We start from the raw sequence: 20,038 nt of genomic DNA, 5'->3' as shown, positions 1-20,038 counted from the left end.
TAGATCACCTATAAATACAATTGTTAGTAGAGCTTATAAAAACATGGCTATGTACTCTTAGCAAACAGTTATATTAGGAATAACAAAATATTCCTAATGATTCTTAGAGAATGTGGTCTCTTCAAGTGATGAGTTGGGAGATTTAGAGCAGATTTAAAGGGGTTTGTAGGGAGCTGCTCCTCATTGTTTGTAAAGGAGAAGTGGTAGGCCAAGGAATATAGTACCTGTGCACAGCATATTGCTCCTATACACTAGTCCCTTCAGGTTTTACATCATTGCTCCTCAACATTATGAACACCTGGAAGCCTCAGCCCCACCCAAGACCAACTGAGTCAGAATCTAGGGGTGAGTCTGTAGTGTTTAATGGAGACTTGACACACAATACCACATAAAATAGCATAACAAAATCTTGGGCTTCTCCGAACTAAACACAAGTAAGGTTAACAGCATTGCACAGGGCATTGTTCTTGGTGAAAGCCCTACAGGCTTCTGTCCATTCTAATCTATGGGATCAAAATGTAAATGATTCAGCTAGATCATATAATGGCTAAGTGGAAAATGACTTAAGTGATAAAGGTATCTAGTTAAAGTGAGGATGAGTTCAATCTAGATCCACCTGTGACTAGGAAATACTGTGTGCAGAAGAATAGACCAAGGATAGGGCTGTAAGATGGGAAAAGAGAACTTCCATATATACCTTAAATAGCTTATGTACATCAGAAACTCAGCCCTGATTAAGGCTCATTTGTGCCAGCTTTAAACTACTAATTGACCCAGAATTAACAAATGGGAATTAAAACCAATGAACTATCAATCCTCAGTTTCCATTTCAGGAAGCATAAAACTTCTGGCGAGAAAAAAACTACCTCCACTGCTAACTATGCACAATTATTTCAGATTTGTTTGCTGAAAGTTCTAACAAGGGGGACAGAACTGCTTAATACTGATTTTGTCCACAGATCTGGTTCAAGTCTCAGTATCCCCAAACTGTCCACAGTCCTTATTGAACAGTGGACTAATGAATAGTTTACAGACAATAAGTAAAATTATCCCTTTATTTTACAAGTTTTTGCTGGCTCTAGATGTGAGAAAACCCACCTACCTGTGAATGTAACTGATGAAATATTGCCAGACAATGTCTATGAGAAAGATTCAAAAAAACTCCTTGGAATCATTTAAGACCTTTAAGAAGGAAGAGAGGTTTTCTTATATTGTTTTCCATGAAGAGCAAACTTAAATATCTTTAATTTTATGTTGATGACCTGGGAAAAAATGTTTCCGACTGTAGGACTTCCACCAGTGACTTTTTAATCCAAATAGAGCAATGACAAACTTGACCCATGGAAACTGGTACTGTTGAATATCATCTGCTCTTAGTGATTCTAGGGCTAAAATAGGGAGTAGGTCTCTGAGATGAAGGGCTATGTACACAATATTGCATAGGCTATGTGTATCTGATACATTTGCATATGTATCATTTTGTGTTTACATATAAACGGTAATTTCAAAGCTGGAAGCACAATGTTTTGCTTTTTTAATTCCACATAGGCTAGTTAAATACTACAAATAGAAGAGCAGTTTCCATGTGAAATGTGCGAAGTTGAAGATGTCACTATTACGGGGTATTAGGTGAACTGACAGAGTTTTATTTAAAGTATGTTGATTGAAATTTCAAGACTAAAATAGGTGGAGATGTCTCTATTGGAAGATTTCATTTCTCTCTGAAATATGTAAATAAGCAAATTCTTAGATTTTCAGAAGAGTCATAAATGTAAGAACAGACATGAGTTCATGTGGTACTCTGTCAAAAATCTTGATGAATCTTTATCCTCCAACATTGGAATTAAATAGAACCTTCAGCTAAGCTTGCACCCTCAATATGGAGTTTGTTTTTCTCCAAGTGATTCGGCTTGGCCTGAAATTGGAACTTTTGAAACGATCACTGTAAGAAGTGATCATTCCTTACAGTATCATATCACTTCAGGGAAATAGGGAATTGAAAGAAATAGCAGTGACACCCTTTTAGAAGAATTCCTTAGTTTTAAACTAGTAACTTCTTTTCACTTGTAACCACTGTGGGCTGATTTGAAATTGCCATTGATCACTCATCAGTGGTGTTACTGGCAGGCAGAATCAAATGAAAATTACATGCTTTTTTATCTTCCACACACAAGTAGAGCAAATTAAGTATTTTCATTTGGCTAGTATCCCTCATTTCAGACATCTAGAAAAATAACATTTCTTAGACCTCTATTAGGAACATTTTTTGTTTAAATCCTCGATTTTTAAAAAAAGGTACAGAATAACAAGCCATTTTTAGCATCTACGGTAATACCAGAACAGTCAGCAATACCAGAACAGGATGTGGAGCCTGCATCCCAGATTTACGCCTTACAAGTTTCCATCCTTCTATAAGTGGGTGTCGGTGAATGTGGTGTGTTCCTTGGTCACAGAGTTGAAACCCTTGATGGCATTCATCAGGTCCTCTTCATCCACATACTGAAAAATAAGCCAGTTGTCATTCGTTAGGATGTTTGTTGTCAGTAGTGTGTGCTGTCAATTCATAGTTCTATCAGTTCAATGTGAAAGGTACTCAGTATTTTGTTAAAAGGTTAATATTCTGTGCTCAGCACTGTAAGATGTGCTTTGAGACTTGAGGTCCTTGCTTTAAGTTTACTTTATGGAAAAGATCCGCATGATATGCACACATGAACTGTAGACTAATCCAAAACATATGTCATTTGAGTGTTACATTGTGCTACATCTATCTTAATCTTTCTAAACCTCAGTTTTCTCATTTGTAAAGTGGAGTTCTGTCTCATCTATCATCTATATCTACCTACCTACCTATCTGTAGCTATACAAATTTAAGATTTACTTCAAAATGTAAGCAGAACTGCCAGACTGGAAGCTGTTGTGCTCCATTTCTTCCTACTCTCTTACTGTACTTCGTATTTACTGTATTTCTTATTTATTGAATTGGACCAGTAATGTTGATTATAATGCTATAATGAACATGATTTACCAACTACTGGCATCTTCAAAAGCTTTTACTGAATAGCTTTGCATACTGCCTACTGCTAGTACAATAAAGTAAGCAAAAATGGCAATACAGAATGGGGCTTGGTAATCAGACTCTATTTTTAAGATCTCAATTCCACAAGAAAATTACTAGTTGTGTGTCTTGTTAAAGAGACACATGCATCTGAGTTCTCAATGTGTTTTGTTGAACCATATGAAACTGCCATTTTGCATGTCAAACGTGATCAGCTGATAATTCCTTATATTCCAACCTAATATAATTATTCTTGTCATTTAGAAACTTTAGAACTGAAATGGAATCACGGAGCTCGATAGTCAACAACATCAAGCAAGCCCATGATTTTAAAATGTATTCAGTGTCATCATCCTGAATAAGCCAGACAGACTGTGTATTTTATTTTTCACTGTGTGTGATTGGGACCTGGAGCCAGGCAACCTGCTTTACTGGCCGGAAGTTAAGAAGGCTTCATGGAAGTACAGGGACACAGAACTTAGAGAGAAACATAAGTGAGAGTCCCAAAGCAGAAGCAGATGGTTGGAAGAAATGGTGAAAAAATCTGCCTCAGAGGAGTAAGCAGAGGAGCTAAGTTCTCAGTTGGCTGTTTATTATCCAGCCATGCGAAGGAATGGTTCTCCAGCAAATATCTAGGAAGTTGGATGGTTGGTAAAAACTCTAGGATTTTATTCATTTTGGCCATTGGAAGCACAAATGTTAGGTAATGATGAGGTTAACTTTCAAAGAGTCAATTATTTGTACCCACTGGACTGAAATTCTGAAAGATGCAAATCATAAACAGTAATACCCTTAGTTATCATGATTGTGTGAGTTTCTTGGAAAGGAACCAATTAGCCTGGTGTGAGAAAGACTCTTTCTCTTCTAACCACAAACCAGCACGAATAAGTGATGTGGCCCTCCACCCCCTTTTATAAAACAGGTGCTTGTGCATTATGCCTTCTTTTAGACCAGTTCCAGTGTTCCCCAGCTGCCTTGTGTTCAAGTGAATGAAATAGAGCTTGTCTTTTATTCATGCATTTATTTTTTGAGCATCTGTTATGTGCTAAAGACAGTGTCCAACTTACTCATCAAACATCTGTAGTAGCACTAGTAACCAGGTCATTACAAAATACTTGGGTAGAGGGTCGGCAGGTGCCAGAGTGCCGTGGGGCACGTTCAGGGAGGAACGGGGAGCCCCACACCATCTCTTTACCAATATTCTTTTTGGCTGTTCAGCTAAGGCTCTGGGTGAGGAAATGGACTCACCAATCCACTGTCATGGCCCATGACGGTTTCCCACAGGGAGTCGTCAGTCGAGGCTTTCTTGTCTTGAATGCCTGTGAGTTGGCTGGCGCTGCGGTGCAGAGAGCCGTGGGACTGGGCTTGGCTGATTGGGCGCCGACTCGGGATCCGAAGCACAGACATACTCCGGCTGCTCCTAATGCTCACAGGAGTCCCAGCCCGGGGGATTTTGGTATCGGCTAATCCCTGCAAAGAAGTTGCTGTTGGTGATCAATGTCGAAAGAAAACAGGTTTGAAATAGGGCAGAAAATTGTGTCACACATTAATGAAGAGGACACTGTTTGCACATCCTTCTACAGAATGTAGCTTGTCTGGAATGCGGTGGCCCCTGGTTTCTTGGCAAGGGTGAGATAATAAACTGGCAGTCATATCAGACGCCCAGTTTTCTTAGCACCTAGCAAGCTCGTGTACTAGTGCTGTGGTTATTGCTCCCTGTCCATGAGGGCTTGCTGCTCTGCAAAGTGGTCGGGTGGGTGACAGGGCGGGTTGACAAAGTAATTTCTTCATGCGTGTCACCATATAGCCTCTTTCTTGAGACCTCCAATTTCCCTGAACAGAGTTAACCATGTTCTCTGGTGGTTGCCCACTAAGTGAACGCAGTTGTATTACATCTTGAAATCCTTGGATTTGTGTAGGGAAATGGGACTCCTTCCTCCTTTCCTCATTCCATATCGTTCCCCTTGGTATAGCATTCAACCCTCCAAAATAAATCAGGTCTGATACTAACATCAGAAAGACAAAAGCACTCTATGATTAGGTTCTGTAAGAACATCTAGCTGCTCTAAACATTTGAGGCTTTCTGATCTAGCTATATATTCTCGCTTTTCATTGTGCAGTCAACACACCATGCAAAAGATCATGCACGCACGCAGCACTCAGAGGTACCTCAAAGTGCATAGTGTAACTTTTCAGGGTAACATTGCTTGACACATCAGATACATCAGCCACGGAGTCAAACTGAGAACAAATGGGGAGGCATCAGCATTTGGCACAATCAAAATGAACATAAAACAAATTCTTTGTGTTTTTCCAGTGGTAGCATAATCACACAATCATGCTGAGGTACATCTGTATATTCATGGTTCTGCAACTAAAATCATGTGGTGAGTGGAAAGTAATTGCTTGATATTTAAGGTGAGTTCTGCCAGCATTATTTCTTCAGTATTACAGGGAATGAGAGGATCGTCAAGTCAGCAATTAAATTACAAGTAAAAACCTGACTCAAACAGCTATACTTCATGCTGTGTGATCTTAAAAATGTTAACAAAATATGAAAGGCTCTCTCATTCCCTGGCATCTCTGCTTCGTTTTTCTCTGTCTGGAGTGCAGCCTAAAATCCTTTTTTTCCAGTGTGTATCTGGTGTCAAAGGGTATCTTACCTGGTCAGAGGACAGGAGTGTTTGGGACAGGGTTACAGCGACACTGCAACCAGAGCTTGTCAGATTGTCGTGTGTGTGTGTGTGTGTGCACGCGCTGCAACTCTCACTGGCTTATCCAAGCAAAAATAAAGTCAGTCTGTGACACTGAACATAGGACTCCAACTTGCTCTAATTTGAATTATATGTACTCTCTTTAGTTTGACTTGCCTTCACTAGTATTCAACTTCGAATACCACTGACCTCTAGAACTTCTGCAGAACTGAAATTGTATACCGCTTAGTTGGCGACTCTCCATTTTCCCCTCCCCCCAACCCCTGCAAACACCATTCTATTATTTATTTATTGCTGTTTTTAAATTTTTAAATTTCTCTTCAATGTTTTTATACCACCATTCTATTCTTTGCTTTCATGAATTTGACTATTTTAGACATCTCAGATAAGTGCGATCGTGTGATACGCCCATATGTTTTTATTGATTATGGGACTGTATACACTGCTTATAGGATCTGTATTAGTCATGGCTGTTCTCAAACTTCACTGTGCATCAGAATTCCTGAGGACCGATTGAAATGGCAGGCTCTTGGGTTTCTTCCTCAAGGTGCAGGTCCTGCCCCTATGTGATGCTGACACTCATAGTTCAAGGGCTTCACTGTGATAAAACAGAGCTTAAGGATACATGAAAACCCTGAGCAATAGGACCCTCCAGAGTAACTTCCCTAGAGGAACGATGTGATCGCTCCTTGACCACTAAGCTAGCCAAGTGAGCAAAACCGGATTCTTCCTCAGGCAGGTTCAGGAGGCAGAGGTGTCTGCCTGTAGGGACTGGGTCACGGGACAGGGGTAAATTTTCCTGTAAGCTCACTTCCCTGCACAGCGGACATACCCAGCAGTGCCCAGGAACTGCCCTCCCACTGTCCTCGCGCTCCACAGGCCCCAGCGTGGGCAGTGACAATCTCTGGTGACTGAACACTGAACAGAAGAAGCACAGGGCTGTGGTTTTCATTGGCCACTCAACATCCACTCATTCTACAATCGTTTGTGGGTCCCTGTTATATGCCTGGCACTGTTCTGGGTGTTGGCACACAGCAGTAAATGGGCCACAAAAATCCTTGCTCTCAGGGAGTTTACATTCTATTCAAGGAATCAAACATATCTGCTACGGTTCGTGGTGAAGAAACTATGAAAAAGGAAAAGTGGGTGTGTAAAAAGGAGTGTTAAAAAGGAAAGTCACAGGCCCAGAGTGCTGGGCAAGGTCACCAAACGTTCTGAATGTCTAGCCTAATTATAGTGTCAATGTCCTGGAGAAATGGAATCTTAGTTGACCCGGAATTTTCGGGCCAGTGAGGTGACATGTCACATGAGCCCTCTCCATTCCCCCCAAAGAAGATGGGGTAACCTGCACAATAAGACCCCCTGCTCTTCGTCCTAAGGGAGGTGATCTTGACTGAAACAATCCCTTCTTTTCTTTTGCTAATAATGTCTTGCCCCACCCTCCTATCTATAAAAATCTGCCATTTTGTGTAACTCCTCAGATCATTTCTCTACTTGCTAGATGAGATGCTGCCCAGTTCATGAATTGCTAAATAAAGCCAACTAGACCTTAAAATTCACTTGGTTGAATTCTGTTTTTTAACAGGATCTAGGGACTTCCATTTTACAAGGAAGGAAGGTGACTCTGTGCAGAGACCCGAATGAGGTGAGAGTGTGAGCTGCCCAAGGCAGCAGCAGGACGGACCCTTGAGACCCACGGAAGCAGAGCCAGAGCCGCCTTGAAGTCGCGCACATCCGGCTGGTATCAGAGGACTGCTTGCTGGCGTGGAGAAAAACTCCCCCGCAGGTTGGAATTGGAGACATGCATCCCCCACTCTTTCAGGTAGACCTGGCCCCACCGCAGAGGGCGCCACCGACGCCAGCCACCACCTCGGTGAGTCCGCGGGCCCACGGTCTGCCCGCAGCACGGTGTGCGCAGCCTCACCCACAGACCTCTGCCTGACCTCGCATCTTGGGAGTGGGTGGTCTTGACCTATGAGGAGCCATCCCCCTCAGGGGCTCAGGGCGTTAGGGCAGAGGGACAAACTGAACCGTGCAGGCACGGCTCTGCAACCTATAAGTTCCCCAGGTGATGTCAATATACGACTCTATTCTACGGAGCAGAAATACTCCTTCCTGGTTGCACATTAGAATCAGTTCTGGAGTTAGAAAAAGCATACCAATCCCCAGGCCAATCAAAGCTAATAAAATCAGAATTTCTAAGATAAGGCCCAGGCAATGGTATTTTTTAAAGCTTCCCGGATGTATTAGTCCACTCAGGCTGCTAGAAAAAAATACCATAAACTGGGTGGCTTATAAACAACAGAGATTTGTTTTTCAAGATCTGGAGGCTGAGAAGTCCAAGATCAAGGTGGAGTGTCTGGTAGGGGTCCTTATTCCTGGTTCATCGTTGGGGTCCTCTGGCTTCCCTTCTACGGGGGAAGGGACAAGGGGGCCTCTCTGGGGCCTTTTTTATAAGGTCATAATCCCATCCGTGATCACCTTCTGAAGGCCCCACCCCCCCTAATACCATCATATTGGGATTATGATTCAACACGATAAATTTTAGGGGGACACAAACATTCACTCTAATGTGCAGCCCCAGGTGATTTTAATGTGTAGCCAAAGTTGAGAATGTTGTTCTATAGTTAGCCTCCCTTGGCGCCCACATTTAGTCAAACATAACTCATCTAATCCCTTGTTACTATGGCTCTGAAAACATTTCCTTCTAAATAAAAGCAAGTATCTAGTCTAATGACAGGGAAATGGGGCCTGCCTTCAGAGACATACCATCTGGGTATCCCCCGGAGGGTAGACACTCAATGAAGACATCCGCTTCTGGAGAGGCACTAAGGGAGGTCTCTCTCTAATATATGGTTCTTTGTGAATTTTTCTTTGTAACATCAGGGACAGAAAAACGGCCAGCAAGATCAAGCCCAGAATTGCCATTAGCACTATGAACCATAACTCGCAGTAGAACTCCGTGTTTTTGCTCCCAGATCCCCTCTTTTCTCCAGGAGTTGTCAGCACCAGGCCTGCAAAACCCAGGGACAGAAAAGGGAAATGTTATTTCGCAAGGCAATTTGTGTGATCTCTTGCCTGTTGTTTGACAGCAAATTGGAAAGGAGTTTAAGGTAGTTTGTGTCAAGCAAGGGCTTGCCTGCACTTTCGTTCCTGCTGGGGAAGTAGTGCTGTGTGCTGGATTGTAAGCAGCAGCTCAGGAAACCTCACTGACCCTCCTCAGGCTGGGGATCACCACTAGGGAAAGACAGGACGAGGCAGTGAGGGGTCATTTAAAGGGGGTTACCAAGTAACATTAAGGAAGGCCTGCTTCACTAAGGAAAGGTGCTGTGCCCTAGGAGCAAAGTCCTTTCTGGGGCAATGTGCTCTTGCGAGGAACTAGCCTTTGCTAGTATTGCTGCAGAGACCCCACTGCATACATAATCCATGCTGTGAAGACCCAGGGTCCCCTCACCTCATGCAACAGCCCTGTTCCTGAGAAGTTCTGTGCAAACTGGATTTTGAGACATAAAATCCCATTTCCCATTTTGATCTAAACATCCTGGGCTTGCTAACATGCTGTCTTTGTATTTCTTGTACCCTGATCTTCCTGTTAAATAATAAATGCTTTGCAAATCATCACTCAGGTGTCCTGGGAAAGTTTCCTATGGCAAGAAAAACGGTCCCTTGCCAACAGGACCCCTTACCCTTAACTTCTGTTCTAGTATTGAGGTTTAGGTTGATGTGAGTCTCTGCATGTGGGGCTAAAAAAAGTAGCTCATATTTAATGAGCATTTACCTTGTGCCAGGCCTGGTGCTAAGGGCTTTCCAGGATTACCAAGTTTGTAGATGTGGGTAAAACTGGAATGAGCAGGGGCAGTCAGGAGAAAGATGTGCATGGGTTACTGCAGGACAGCATGAAGCTATGGAATCCCGCAAACTGAACAGGAGAGGGTCTCAGAGATCAACTCCAGCCCAGCTCAGAAGCCTCTGGATTGGGGCCGGCTGCTACCACCTAGACTGGGATGCACTGTAAACCAGGCAGCTGCTCTTCTAATGCAAATGCATGACCAGGAGAAAGAAGGACAAACAGACATAGATGCAAATGCCTGTGCACTCTTTTGACCAACTGCCCCTCTCCAGTGCCTCCAGGACTGGGTGGAGCTGCTTAGCATTTCACGCCCAGATTCCCAGGGGAAGGATTAAAGGGGAAGAAGTCAGAATGGGGTGAGGAGTTTGAAGGGAGGGAGGGAATAGGACTAAGACTAAATGTGGGAATCCATGAGAGGAGAGGTACTACTCTACTAATGCCTAACTCCACTTCTGCTAGCTCTGTGGTCAAAACATCACTATGCCTCTCTGGGTCTCTTCTTCCCCACCTCAGAAACGAAGAGGTAAAATCAAAGCTCTGACCCAGCTCAGCAGGTTGGAATTCCCCTAACTAGGAACCAGTGTGTGGTGTTCAATTTTAAAAATCCCACCGACCTTGGTTATACGCTGGAAGAGCTGAGGTTTCTCTGTGTGCAGCACAGGCCTGTAACTCCAGAAACTGATCTGATGGGCCCAGTGGGCCCCTTCTTGGAGGGACATGGGGGAAAGTAGTGCCGCTTGCCAGAGGGAAGCCTCAAAAAGGGAAAAGCTCTCATAACAGTGGGAGGGAGATGAGGATCGCATGACTTCCCCGCCTGAAGGCTGCCTCAGGCAAGGGAACAGGAATATTTTAAAAGCAGTGTCATAAGAATCAAAACTGACTCTGGATTTTAGTTAGACAATATGTTTTAGAATTTTCCAGAACTTCCCACCAGCCTGGTCCTTGTCTCATCAGTGGAAACCTCACCTTGTATTCCTGAGCCCACAGGAGGTTTCTCCTCTTTTGAGAAGAGGTTACAATCAGGATAATCAGTTATGCCTTCCCTGTTTTCTTTTCAAAGTCCCTTTCATTTTAAGGGACTCCACCTATTAAATGGGAGGTTCATGGTCAGGGCAGGGGGCTCCAGAGGCTGGGCCTCTACTCCAAGGGAACACCCGACCCAGCACAGGTGGCAGGGTAAGTCCCTCCACGTGAATTGCCTGCCTCAAGGGAACAAGTTCTTGGCATTGACTGAGAGGACTGGCCTGGCAGGAGTTAGAATGCGGATGAATCTAGGTTATGTGGTTTTATTCAAGTTGTGGTCCTGGCCCCCTGCACCAGAACCGTGAGCCGGACTTGTTTACAGAGCAGATTCCCGGGTTCTCCTGATTCTGAATCTCTGCCTGGGGCCTGAGACACGAAATAATAAACAAACATACTGAGACGGTTCTTAAGCACACTCACATTTGAGTACACCGCCCAAGAAAAAGGTACGGGGCCAGGAGTCAACAGGAAAACCATGTTCAGGTTCTCATGTTGGCAACGATCTTGAAGAATATTTTTGGTAAGTTCTGGTGTCTCTCAGGCCTCCATTTATTCACATATGGAAACACTGGAGTTACTAAAACAACAACGAATGAGGTCTGCTCTATCCCACAGCTGCTTTAAAGGAAATGAGGTAGAGTATGTGGGAGGCATCATGTTAGGTGTATGAAATTTTATATGACATCCAGACATAAAGTCTGGAAACACAGAATAATGTTTTTATTGTTTTTAAAGATTGAAACCATCTTTGATAATATGTATATTCATTCACCTTTCAGAATTTTTAGACATTTTTATTAAAAAAAACTCTACATGGATTAAAAAAAAGAACACTACTTACTGAAATTTAAAATAAGGTATCAATCCCAATTCTTTTCCAATGGAATAGATTTTGTACTTTTCTAACCCTTTGAAATTGTAAAGTATCACATATGTTAGATTCAAAGATGGTGGATAGAATTTAAAAGATGCTCCATAAAAATTATAATTTTTTTCCTCAGTGAAAATAAACCGAATTATAAAGTTAAAAAAACAAAAGTAGTAAAATTAAGTATACACAAAATTAGTCAAGGGATACACAAAAGATGTTGATTATGATATCTTATATATAAAATGTGGAGGAGAAAGAAGAATAAAAAAGTAGTATTTTTAGATTGTGTTCAAAATAGAGCAACTATCAACTTAATATAGACTGTTATATATTTAGGAAAATATCCATGGAACTTATGGTAACCACAAACTTAAAGCCTATAATAGATACACAAAAAGTTTTAAAAAGGAACCCAAGCATAGCACTAAAGAAAACCATCAAATAGCAAGAGAAGAGTTCAAGAGGGGAAGAAAGGAACTACAAAACAACCGGAAGACAATTGATAAAATAGCAGTAAGTACATACCTATCAATAATTACCTTAAATTTAAATGGACTAAATGCACCAATCAAAAGACATGGGGTGACAGAAGGCTAGAGAAACAAGACTCATCTATATACTTTCCACGAGAAACCCATTTCAGACCTAAAGACATACATAGACTGAAGTAAAGGGATTTAAAAAGATATTGCATGCAAATAAAAGGGAGAAAAAAGCAGGAGTAGCAGTATTTATCACACAAAAATAGACTGAAAACAAAGAAAGTAACAAGAGACAAAAAAGGACATTCCATAATGATAAAGGGATCAGTCCAACAATAGGATATAATCATTATAAATATCTACACATCCAACATAAGAGCAATAAGTTTATAAGACAAATACTAACAGATCTAAAGGGGGAAACAGAGAGCAACATAATTATATTAGGGGATTTTAACACCCCACTTACATCAATGGACAGATCATCCAGACAGAAAATAAATAAGGAAACAGAGGCATTGAATGACACATTAGGCTAGATAGACTTAATTATTAGACAGATATATGCACAACATTCGACCCAAAATCAGCAGGATACACACTTTTCTCAAGAGCTAATGGAATGTTTTTCAGAATAGACCACATATTAGGGCACAAAAAGAGCCTCAATAAATTAAAAAATATTGAATTGCATAAAGCATCTTTTCAGATCACAATGGTATGAAACCAGTAATCATTTACATGAAGAAAACCAAAAAACCCACAAACACATTGAGGCTAAACAACATGCTTCTAAATACTCAATGGATCAATGAACAAATCAAAGAAAAAAATCAAACAATACACGGAGACAAATGAAAACAGAAACATAACAGTTCAAAGTATGTGGGATGCACCGAAAGCGGTTCTAAGAGGGAAGTATACAGGCCTACTTCAAGAAACAAGAACAATCCCTAATAAACAATCTAAACTCACAACTAAAGAAACTAGAAAAAGAAGAACAAATAAAACACAAAGTTAATAGAAAGAGGGAAATAATAAAGATTGGAGCAGAAATAAATAAAATAGAGAATAAGAAAACAATAGAAAAAATCATTGAAACCAAGAGCTGCTTCTTTGAGAAGATAAACAAAATAGGCAAACCCATAGACAGACTTACCAAGAAAAAGACAGAGAGGACACAAATAAACAAAATCAGAAATGAAAAAGAAATTACAACTGACACCACAGAAATACAAAGAATTATAAGACAAGTCTATGAAAAATTATATGCCAATAAATTGGACAACCTAGAAGAAATGGACAACTTCCTAGAATACAACCTTAAAAGACTTATCCAGGAAGAAACAGAAAATATGAACAGACCAATTAGCAGTGACAAAACGAATTGGTAATCAAAAAATTCCCAACAAAATTCTATAACCAGATGCTTCACTGCTGAATTCTACCAAACATTTAAAGAAGAACTAATACCCATCCTTCTTAAAGTATTCCATTATCGGAAAAGGAAGGAATTCTTCTAAACTTATTCTATAAGGCCAGCATCACTCTAATAACAAAATCAGACAAAGACACTACAGAAAAAGAAAATCACAGACCAATATCCCTGATGAACATGGATATAAAAATCCTCAAGAAAATACTAGCAAACCCAATTCAAAACAACTTCAAAAGGATCATCCATCACAACCAGGTGGTTTTTATTCCAGGGATGTAAGGATGGTACAATATTTATAAATCAATCAATGTGATACAGCACATTAACAAAAAGAAGGACAAAAAATACATGATAATCTCAACAGATGCTGAAAAAGCATTTGATAAAATTCAACATCCATTCGTGACAAAAACTCTCAACAAAATGGGTATAAATATTTCAACATAATGAAAGGCCATATACAACAAACCCACAGCTACATCATACTCAATGGCAAAAAGATGAAAGCTTTTCCTCTAAGATTAGGAATGAGACAAGGATGCTGACTCTTACCACTTTTATTTAATATAGGACTGGAAGTCCTAGCCATCCATAGTCCATGGTAATCAGACAAGAAAAAGAGAGAAAAGGCATCCAAATTGGTGAGGAACAAGTAAAACTATCACAATGTGCAGATAACATAACACTATATATAGAAGACCCTAAAGTCTCCACCAGGAAACTGTTGGAACTAATAACTGGATTCAGCAAAATTGCAGGATACAAAACCAATACACAGAAATCTGTTGCATTCCTACAAAGTAACAAGGAACTAGGAGAAAGAGAAATCAGGAAAACCATTCCATTTACTATTGCATCAAAAAGAAAAAATACCTTGGAATAAACCTAACCAAGGAAGTAAAAAACTTAGAGTCTGAAAACTGTAAAACACTATGAAAGAAACTGAAGAGGACACAAATAAATGGAAATCTATCCCATGCTCATGGATAGGAAGAATTAATATTGCCAAAATGGCCATCCTGCCCAAAGCAGTTTACAGATTCAATACAATCCCTATCAAAATACCAATGACATTTTTCAATGAATTAAAACAAATAATCCCAAAATTCATATGAAACCATAAAAGACAACAAATAGCCAAAGCAATCTTGAAAAAGAAGAACAAAGGTGGGGATATCATGCTCTCTGACTTTGAGCTACAGTAATTAAAACAGTATAAATCACTTTTTTATTGTAAACAAAATACAGCCCTTTATTGACAGAATTTGTGGTTAAGAGAGAAGCCTAGTCGTATCTCTCTGTATCTGCAATTCAATGATTTGGCATTTTAAGAGTATATCTTAATTCCTTGCCTAATGCATATTCTATGAGGACTTTAAAAAAATTTCTTACAACACTTAACACAATTCTTTCCATGCAGTCTATGCTAACATATTAGCAAAAGTTTATATAAACAAACATGTTTCTTTAGCAAAATAAGTAGGCGCAACACTAAATATGAGTTAAATGTTTACCAAATCCAGTAGAGGTATCGTATTGGATCAGAGGTGTCTTAACACTTCCTTCCTCTGTAGTGCAGATGACCTGGAAAAAAAAGGCTGGACAAATGGTAAATGGCTTGGTCATTCAACCCCTACAAATAGGGCATACTTTTAGGAACACAATGTATTATAGCATGAAAATGTCTGCAAACAGGATTGCAGATCAAGTTGTGAGGTTTTACATAATATCCAAAGTTAATTCTAATTTAATAATTATCAAGAAAAAGAGTTAAAGTGTAATAATAGCATATATGTTAGTGTATGTTAGTTAGCGTATATATAGCATATAGTAGTGTATATGTCAGAGCTTAGAGTTTATATAGCAAAGGAAAATAATTATCAGAGGAATAAAAGATAATACATAAAGTATATCTTGTTTTGAATATGGTCTAAACTTGTTCCTTTAAGACTTTAGGTGTCCCTTTCACTAAGTGACCCAGAATTTCTTACTAAGCAGGAGAGCTCAAAAGGGATCTTGGAAATCAAGTGACCTAAATGTCACTTCTTCCCATAGCCAGGAACCTGAGGATGCAACTCTTGTAAGGTCACATATGGGTAGGATTCTGGTCAGGAGTAGGGCTCAGATCTCCTGACTGTCAGTCTTTCCATCACAGAAAACTACCCAGGTGACTAAGAACCTAGGTAACCATGAAAATATATAGCTGAATTGTAAAAATTTATACGAACTTATACAAATTCTATAAATGCAATGCCAGAGCTCATTGTTTACCTGTATCTTTAAGCCCAAATAAATAGTATTTTCAAGGGAAAAAAAATTCCACTAATTAGTTCACTGCATAAATCCAGATTGCTCTAAATGGCTTCACATCTATTGGTCTGGTGGCCACATGGATCATTAGAAAGTACTTATTACCTTATTGCAAACTTTTTCTCATTTCAATTTAAAAATGAGGCAAACAGAAGAAGGACAGGTAATTAAACAGGGAGAAAAATGTCAGTTTTAGAGGGAAAAGGATGTTATTTCAGGAACAGATACTGAGGTTGTTTAAGGAAAGCCCTTACTCAGGGGTCTGAAGGGCTGGAGAAGGTCCGTGCCTGGCTGGGGTGTGCTTGGAAGGTTTGGGTGCATCAGGAAAATCTCTCAAGTCCCTGAGAGTGTGCTGCTTCAGGACACTCACTGCCTGCTTGTGGGCCTATTTCCTTCTGAACACAACCTGCCCTTCTGTCTCGTTTCTTGGTGGGGACACACATCACACGCAGGCAGCCCTCTCCCTCCGGCGGCATCAGAACCGCAATGCATCAAACAGAAAATGGGAAGGAAAATCTTATTTACTCTAATAACCCAAGTTATTCCACTTGGGGTAAGAAGTGGACACTTCAACAGAGACTTTTTAATGATGAGCATCTGCTGGTCACCTTTTCAATTGAACATCTTGGAAAGCTGGGAAACAGCTACCTTAGACACTGAGAAATGGGAGTCAGAACTAACTTTTGTCCACCGTCCTTGGTATGTAGAGGGCAGTGTCCATGCCGCTGTACACGCGCTGCCCTCCATCAGTGACCACGAACTCCTTCAGGGGGCCATTCAGAAGGAAGGAGCTGCTCCAGTTAACACACACCATGGACAAATTGCTGTCCACCGAAAACGGGGCACGGAACTGGGGTACTGTTGAGAGAAAGTGTATGTTCTAAGAATGGTTACCTTTGAGTGTGTGCATTTTAAAATATATACATGTACATGAGCAAAAAAAAAAAAATTCAAAAAAACCTATCATTTCAGGGATGCTTCATTTTTCCCCAATGTTTAAAAAAAACTGACAACGGAAATATGTGTGAAATGCTTTCTCAGCAACGTTGCACCTGCTTTCCAATAGAAGAAAAAATCAATGGAGAGTGGTGTTTTATGAAATAAAACTAGTAATATACAATGGTTCTGCTTACCAACATAACCTCAGAGCTCATATTTTGTTGCATTTTCCCTCTTTCAGTGGGTAAAGTAGCCTTAACACTATTAACTACAGTAGATTGCTATTTTTCATATCAAATCAATATTTATTGCTACAAAGCCCCAAGGACTAGATGAAGTTAATATATTTTTTTCCTCCAAACCAAACTGCTTAGATGGTGAATTATGTCCTTTTGGCACCCATTTATTTTTAAAGCTTTTTCTTGAACCGTTAGTTTGTTTTCTAAGATAGTTAAAAAGCCTTGCAAATAGCAATGCGAGTATAATAATTCACTGCCCTGGCTAATCAATCAATAGTATAGTACATTAGTATATAATCAAGTTTAGGTCTCCTAAGTATTATATCAGATATAGAAACAACTTTGTATGCATTTTATGGGCATGTTCTTTTTCCATTTTTTAGCTCCTTACTAAAACAAAGGAAAAACAATCCTTAACTAAGGCTCATCTTTGAAATGGATAATTTTCGTAGAAACAAATGAAGGGATACCACATCATCTTGTCAAGTCAGAAGAGATTTATTTCAGGAGATCTTGTTTTCTCCAAAATAATCAATATGTTTGTAACAGCATTAAGATCCATCTATATACTCAACTTGCTTTTAAGAAAATAAAGAAGTGAATGGTGGAAATAAGTTATATATCTATTTTTTCTTTAAGAATTGAATCCGTATGTGGCTGATCTTGAGAAGTATAACAAAATAAACAATAACTATGCTTTTGTGATCATAAGATTCAACCAGGAGGCCATCTTTCAAAATAAAAATTTTCATAAAGCCGTAAGAAAATTTTTCTGTGAATATTAAAATAAGAGCTATCAAGCCCTCTTTAAATATCTGTTTTATCAACACAAATTTTGCTTATTATCACAACGGAACGTCCTGTTTTATTTGCCTGTGGGTTCCCTCTGTCACGTGATTCAATAGATTTCCCCTTCCTCCCTACATAATAGCAGTACACATAGAGAAGGCTTGTCAATAGGATGGAAATAGAAACAAAGGAGCTTGATTTGCCTTGCAGGATTTGGAGGCCTTCTGGAGGAAAGAGAGTAATCCAACAATCAAAATAATCAGGAAAAGCAGATCTGGAAACTGAGAAAATGGTAACAGCTACCATGCCTGTAGCACCTGATGTACTTCCTCTAATTAAATCATCAAAACAATCTTGTAAGAATTAGTTTCTGATTTTCCAGGTCAGGAAACTAAGGTTCAGAGAAGTTAAATAACTTGCTGGATGTTTACAGCTGGTGGGAGACCAAGGACCCGAACCCAGGCCTGCTTAACTCCAAAGCCCATGTTGCTTTGTTATAATCAATAAACATTTACTTAAAGGAGCATGATTTACTAATTCACTTTACGGCTGCACTCCAGGGGTGAGCTGGCTCATTCTGATTATTACATATTCAGGGATTTTGTGAGTTGGTTATTAAACCCAGACATTATTAAAAAGTTAAATTATATAAACTCAAATACAAAGGTAATAAATATTCAAAATTTATAACTTCTTAATTATTTCACTACATTTTATTACTATCTATGCTCTTGTAGTTACTTAAATCTATTGTGTCTGGACAGTAGAAATAATATATAAGTGTACCACTAGCCATTTCTTCCCAGCTCTCTTGAGTGCTGTCACCTTGGCAACTTGAAATCAGCCATGGTGGAAGTATGTACACCACGGACATTGTCAAACCCCTCAAATCAGGACTCTCTCAAAAAGGCCAGTTGTTAAACATTCCCAGCTCACTTCTGCTCTTCCACTGAGGGTCTAATTCAGGCAGAGGAGGCAGAATATGTTGGTGATGCTTTTCCAGACATGATTCTGAGTATATGTGATCACATTTATATAAAATTACAAGTACTATTTTCAAAGTACCTTTTGGCTTGTATTCTCTGACCCACCTTTTCTCTCTTCTACTGTGTATAATGAGTTCAAAGTAGCATAAAGGGTATTTAAAAGCCCATATGATAGCCAGTCATTTATTGTATTTTTCAAGGGTGTGAATCCATTCCGTGGATTAAGGCAATTTACTGTCTTACTCTTTCTCCCTTAGGGCTGCCCTACGTTCAGCCACTTCTTCAATGTAAAGGAACAACAGAAAGGAAGGAAACCTTAAATCTGCTCACTTTGTTTTTTACATCACAAGGAAAACTATCTGGTAAAAGCTAAGCTTCATGAGTGAAAAGAGAATTGGTTAGAACCTGAAGAGCTCTCATACTGTTTTCCTGACCTTTGGGTGAACACACACACACAAAATGCTGGCAGCACCAGCAACACTGGCTCATGAATGTATCATGAAGGGCAACTGCTCCTCAAAGGCAGTGATTAAGTTTTGTTGCACTCCTTGTGTACAGTAGCATTTTTTTATTAGTAAGTCAGAGTTCATCTTAATACGCTTTCATTTCAGGAACAAATGTTTCTTACAGTTCCTTATAGCTGGGTTTGTGAAGAGGAGACAGTAAGGGGAATAGGCAGAAAGGTAAAGGAGTTTAAAAACTAAGCAGTAGACATTATTAAGAGTTATTAGACTTTGCTTGGACTATAGCATGGGTGACAACACTGTGATGCCAATAAGTGTGTGAAGTTGGATGCATTTACTCACTCATTAGGCAACCCACTTTGGGTGTCTGAGACACAGCACCCAGTGCTGCAGAAAAAATGGAGACATGAGGACTGAAGGAGGAGCGGCTTTAAGGGGAAAGATGTGAGCTCTGTGTGGTGTCCAGGGTTAAGCTGGTTGGAGAAGTCAAAGGGAAATGAGAAAGCTGGTGGGGGCCTGGATTTTGAAACAGAGGACTTTGGGAATTCAAGCCTTGGAGTGGATGAACTCACCTGCAAGGGTGGGGAGAGAAAGTTGGGACCTGCGACTTAAAGAAATTGGTGGAACACCAACCAACAAATAGCTAAAATTGAATATCCAAAGAGGTGGGAGGGAAACCAGGAGAGACTTGTCAAGAAAACCAGGGGGAGGTACTTTTTAAAAATTGATGGAGGCTTTGATTGCACCGAATGCCTCTGAAAAGTCAGTGAAGGTGACCACTGATGAGAAGTGCCCACTGGATTGTCACCATGAAGGTCAAGAGAAAATTTAGGAAGAGATTTTCATGTAGCCATGAGGTGACAGTCAGTTTGGAGGAA

The 20,038-nt window shown here is 40.0% G+C and overlaps 1 protein-coding gene across 1 annotated transcript in view; it reads right to left on the bottom strand.

The window, feature by feature from the left end:
* USH2A (usherin) overlaps positions 1-20,038 on the bottom strand; it is a 721,517-nt gene continuing 701,479 nt past the window's right edge. Inside the window, exons 68-72 of the mRNA XM_073222145.1 lie at positions 16,425-16,601; positions 14,948-15,031; positions 8,539-8,783; positions 4,304-4,525; positions 1-2,499 (exon numbers count right to left, since the gene is read on the bottom strand). Coding sequence (XP_073078246.1) covers positions 2,410-2,499; positions 4,304-4,525; positions 8,539-8,783; positions 14,948-15,031; positions 16,425-16,601 — 818 coding nt within the window. The 3' untranslated portion in view covers positions 1-2,409. The remainder of the gene's footprint in view (positions 2,500-4,303; positions 4,526-8,538; positions 8,784-14,947; positions 15,032-16,424; positions 16,602-20,038) is intronic.

This window comes from Manis javanica, chromosome 14 (assembly GCF_040802235.1).
Source record: "Manis javanica isolate MJ-LG chromosome 14, MJ_LKY, whole genome shotgun sequence".
NCBI classification, from domain to species: Eukaryota; Metazoa; Chordata; class Mammalia; order Pholidota; family Manidae; genus Manis; species Manis javanica.
This window is presented reverse-complemented; position numbering and strand designations above follow the sequence as displayed.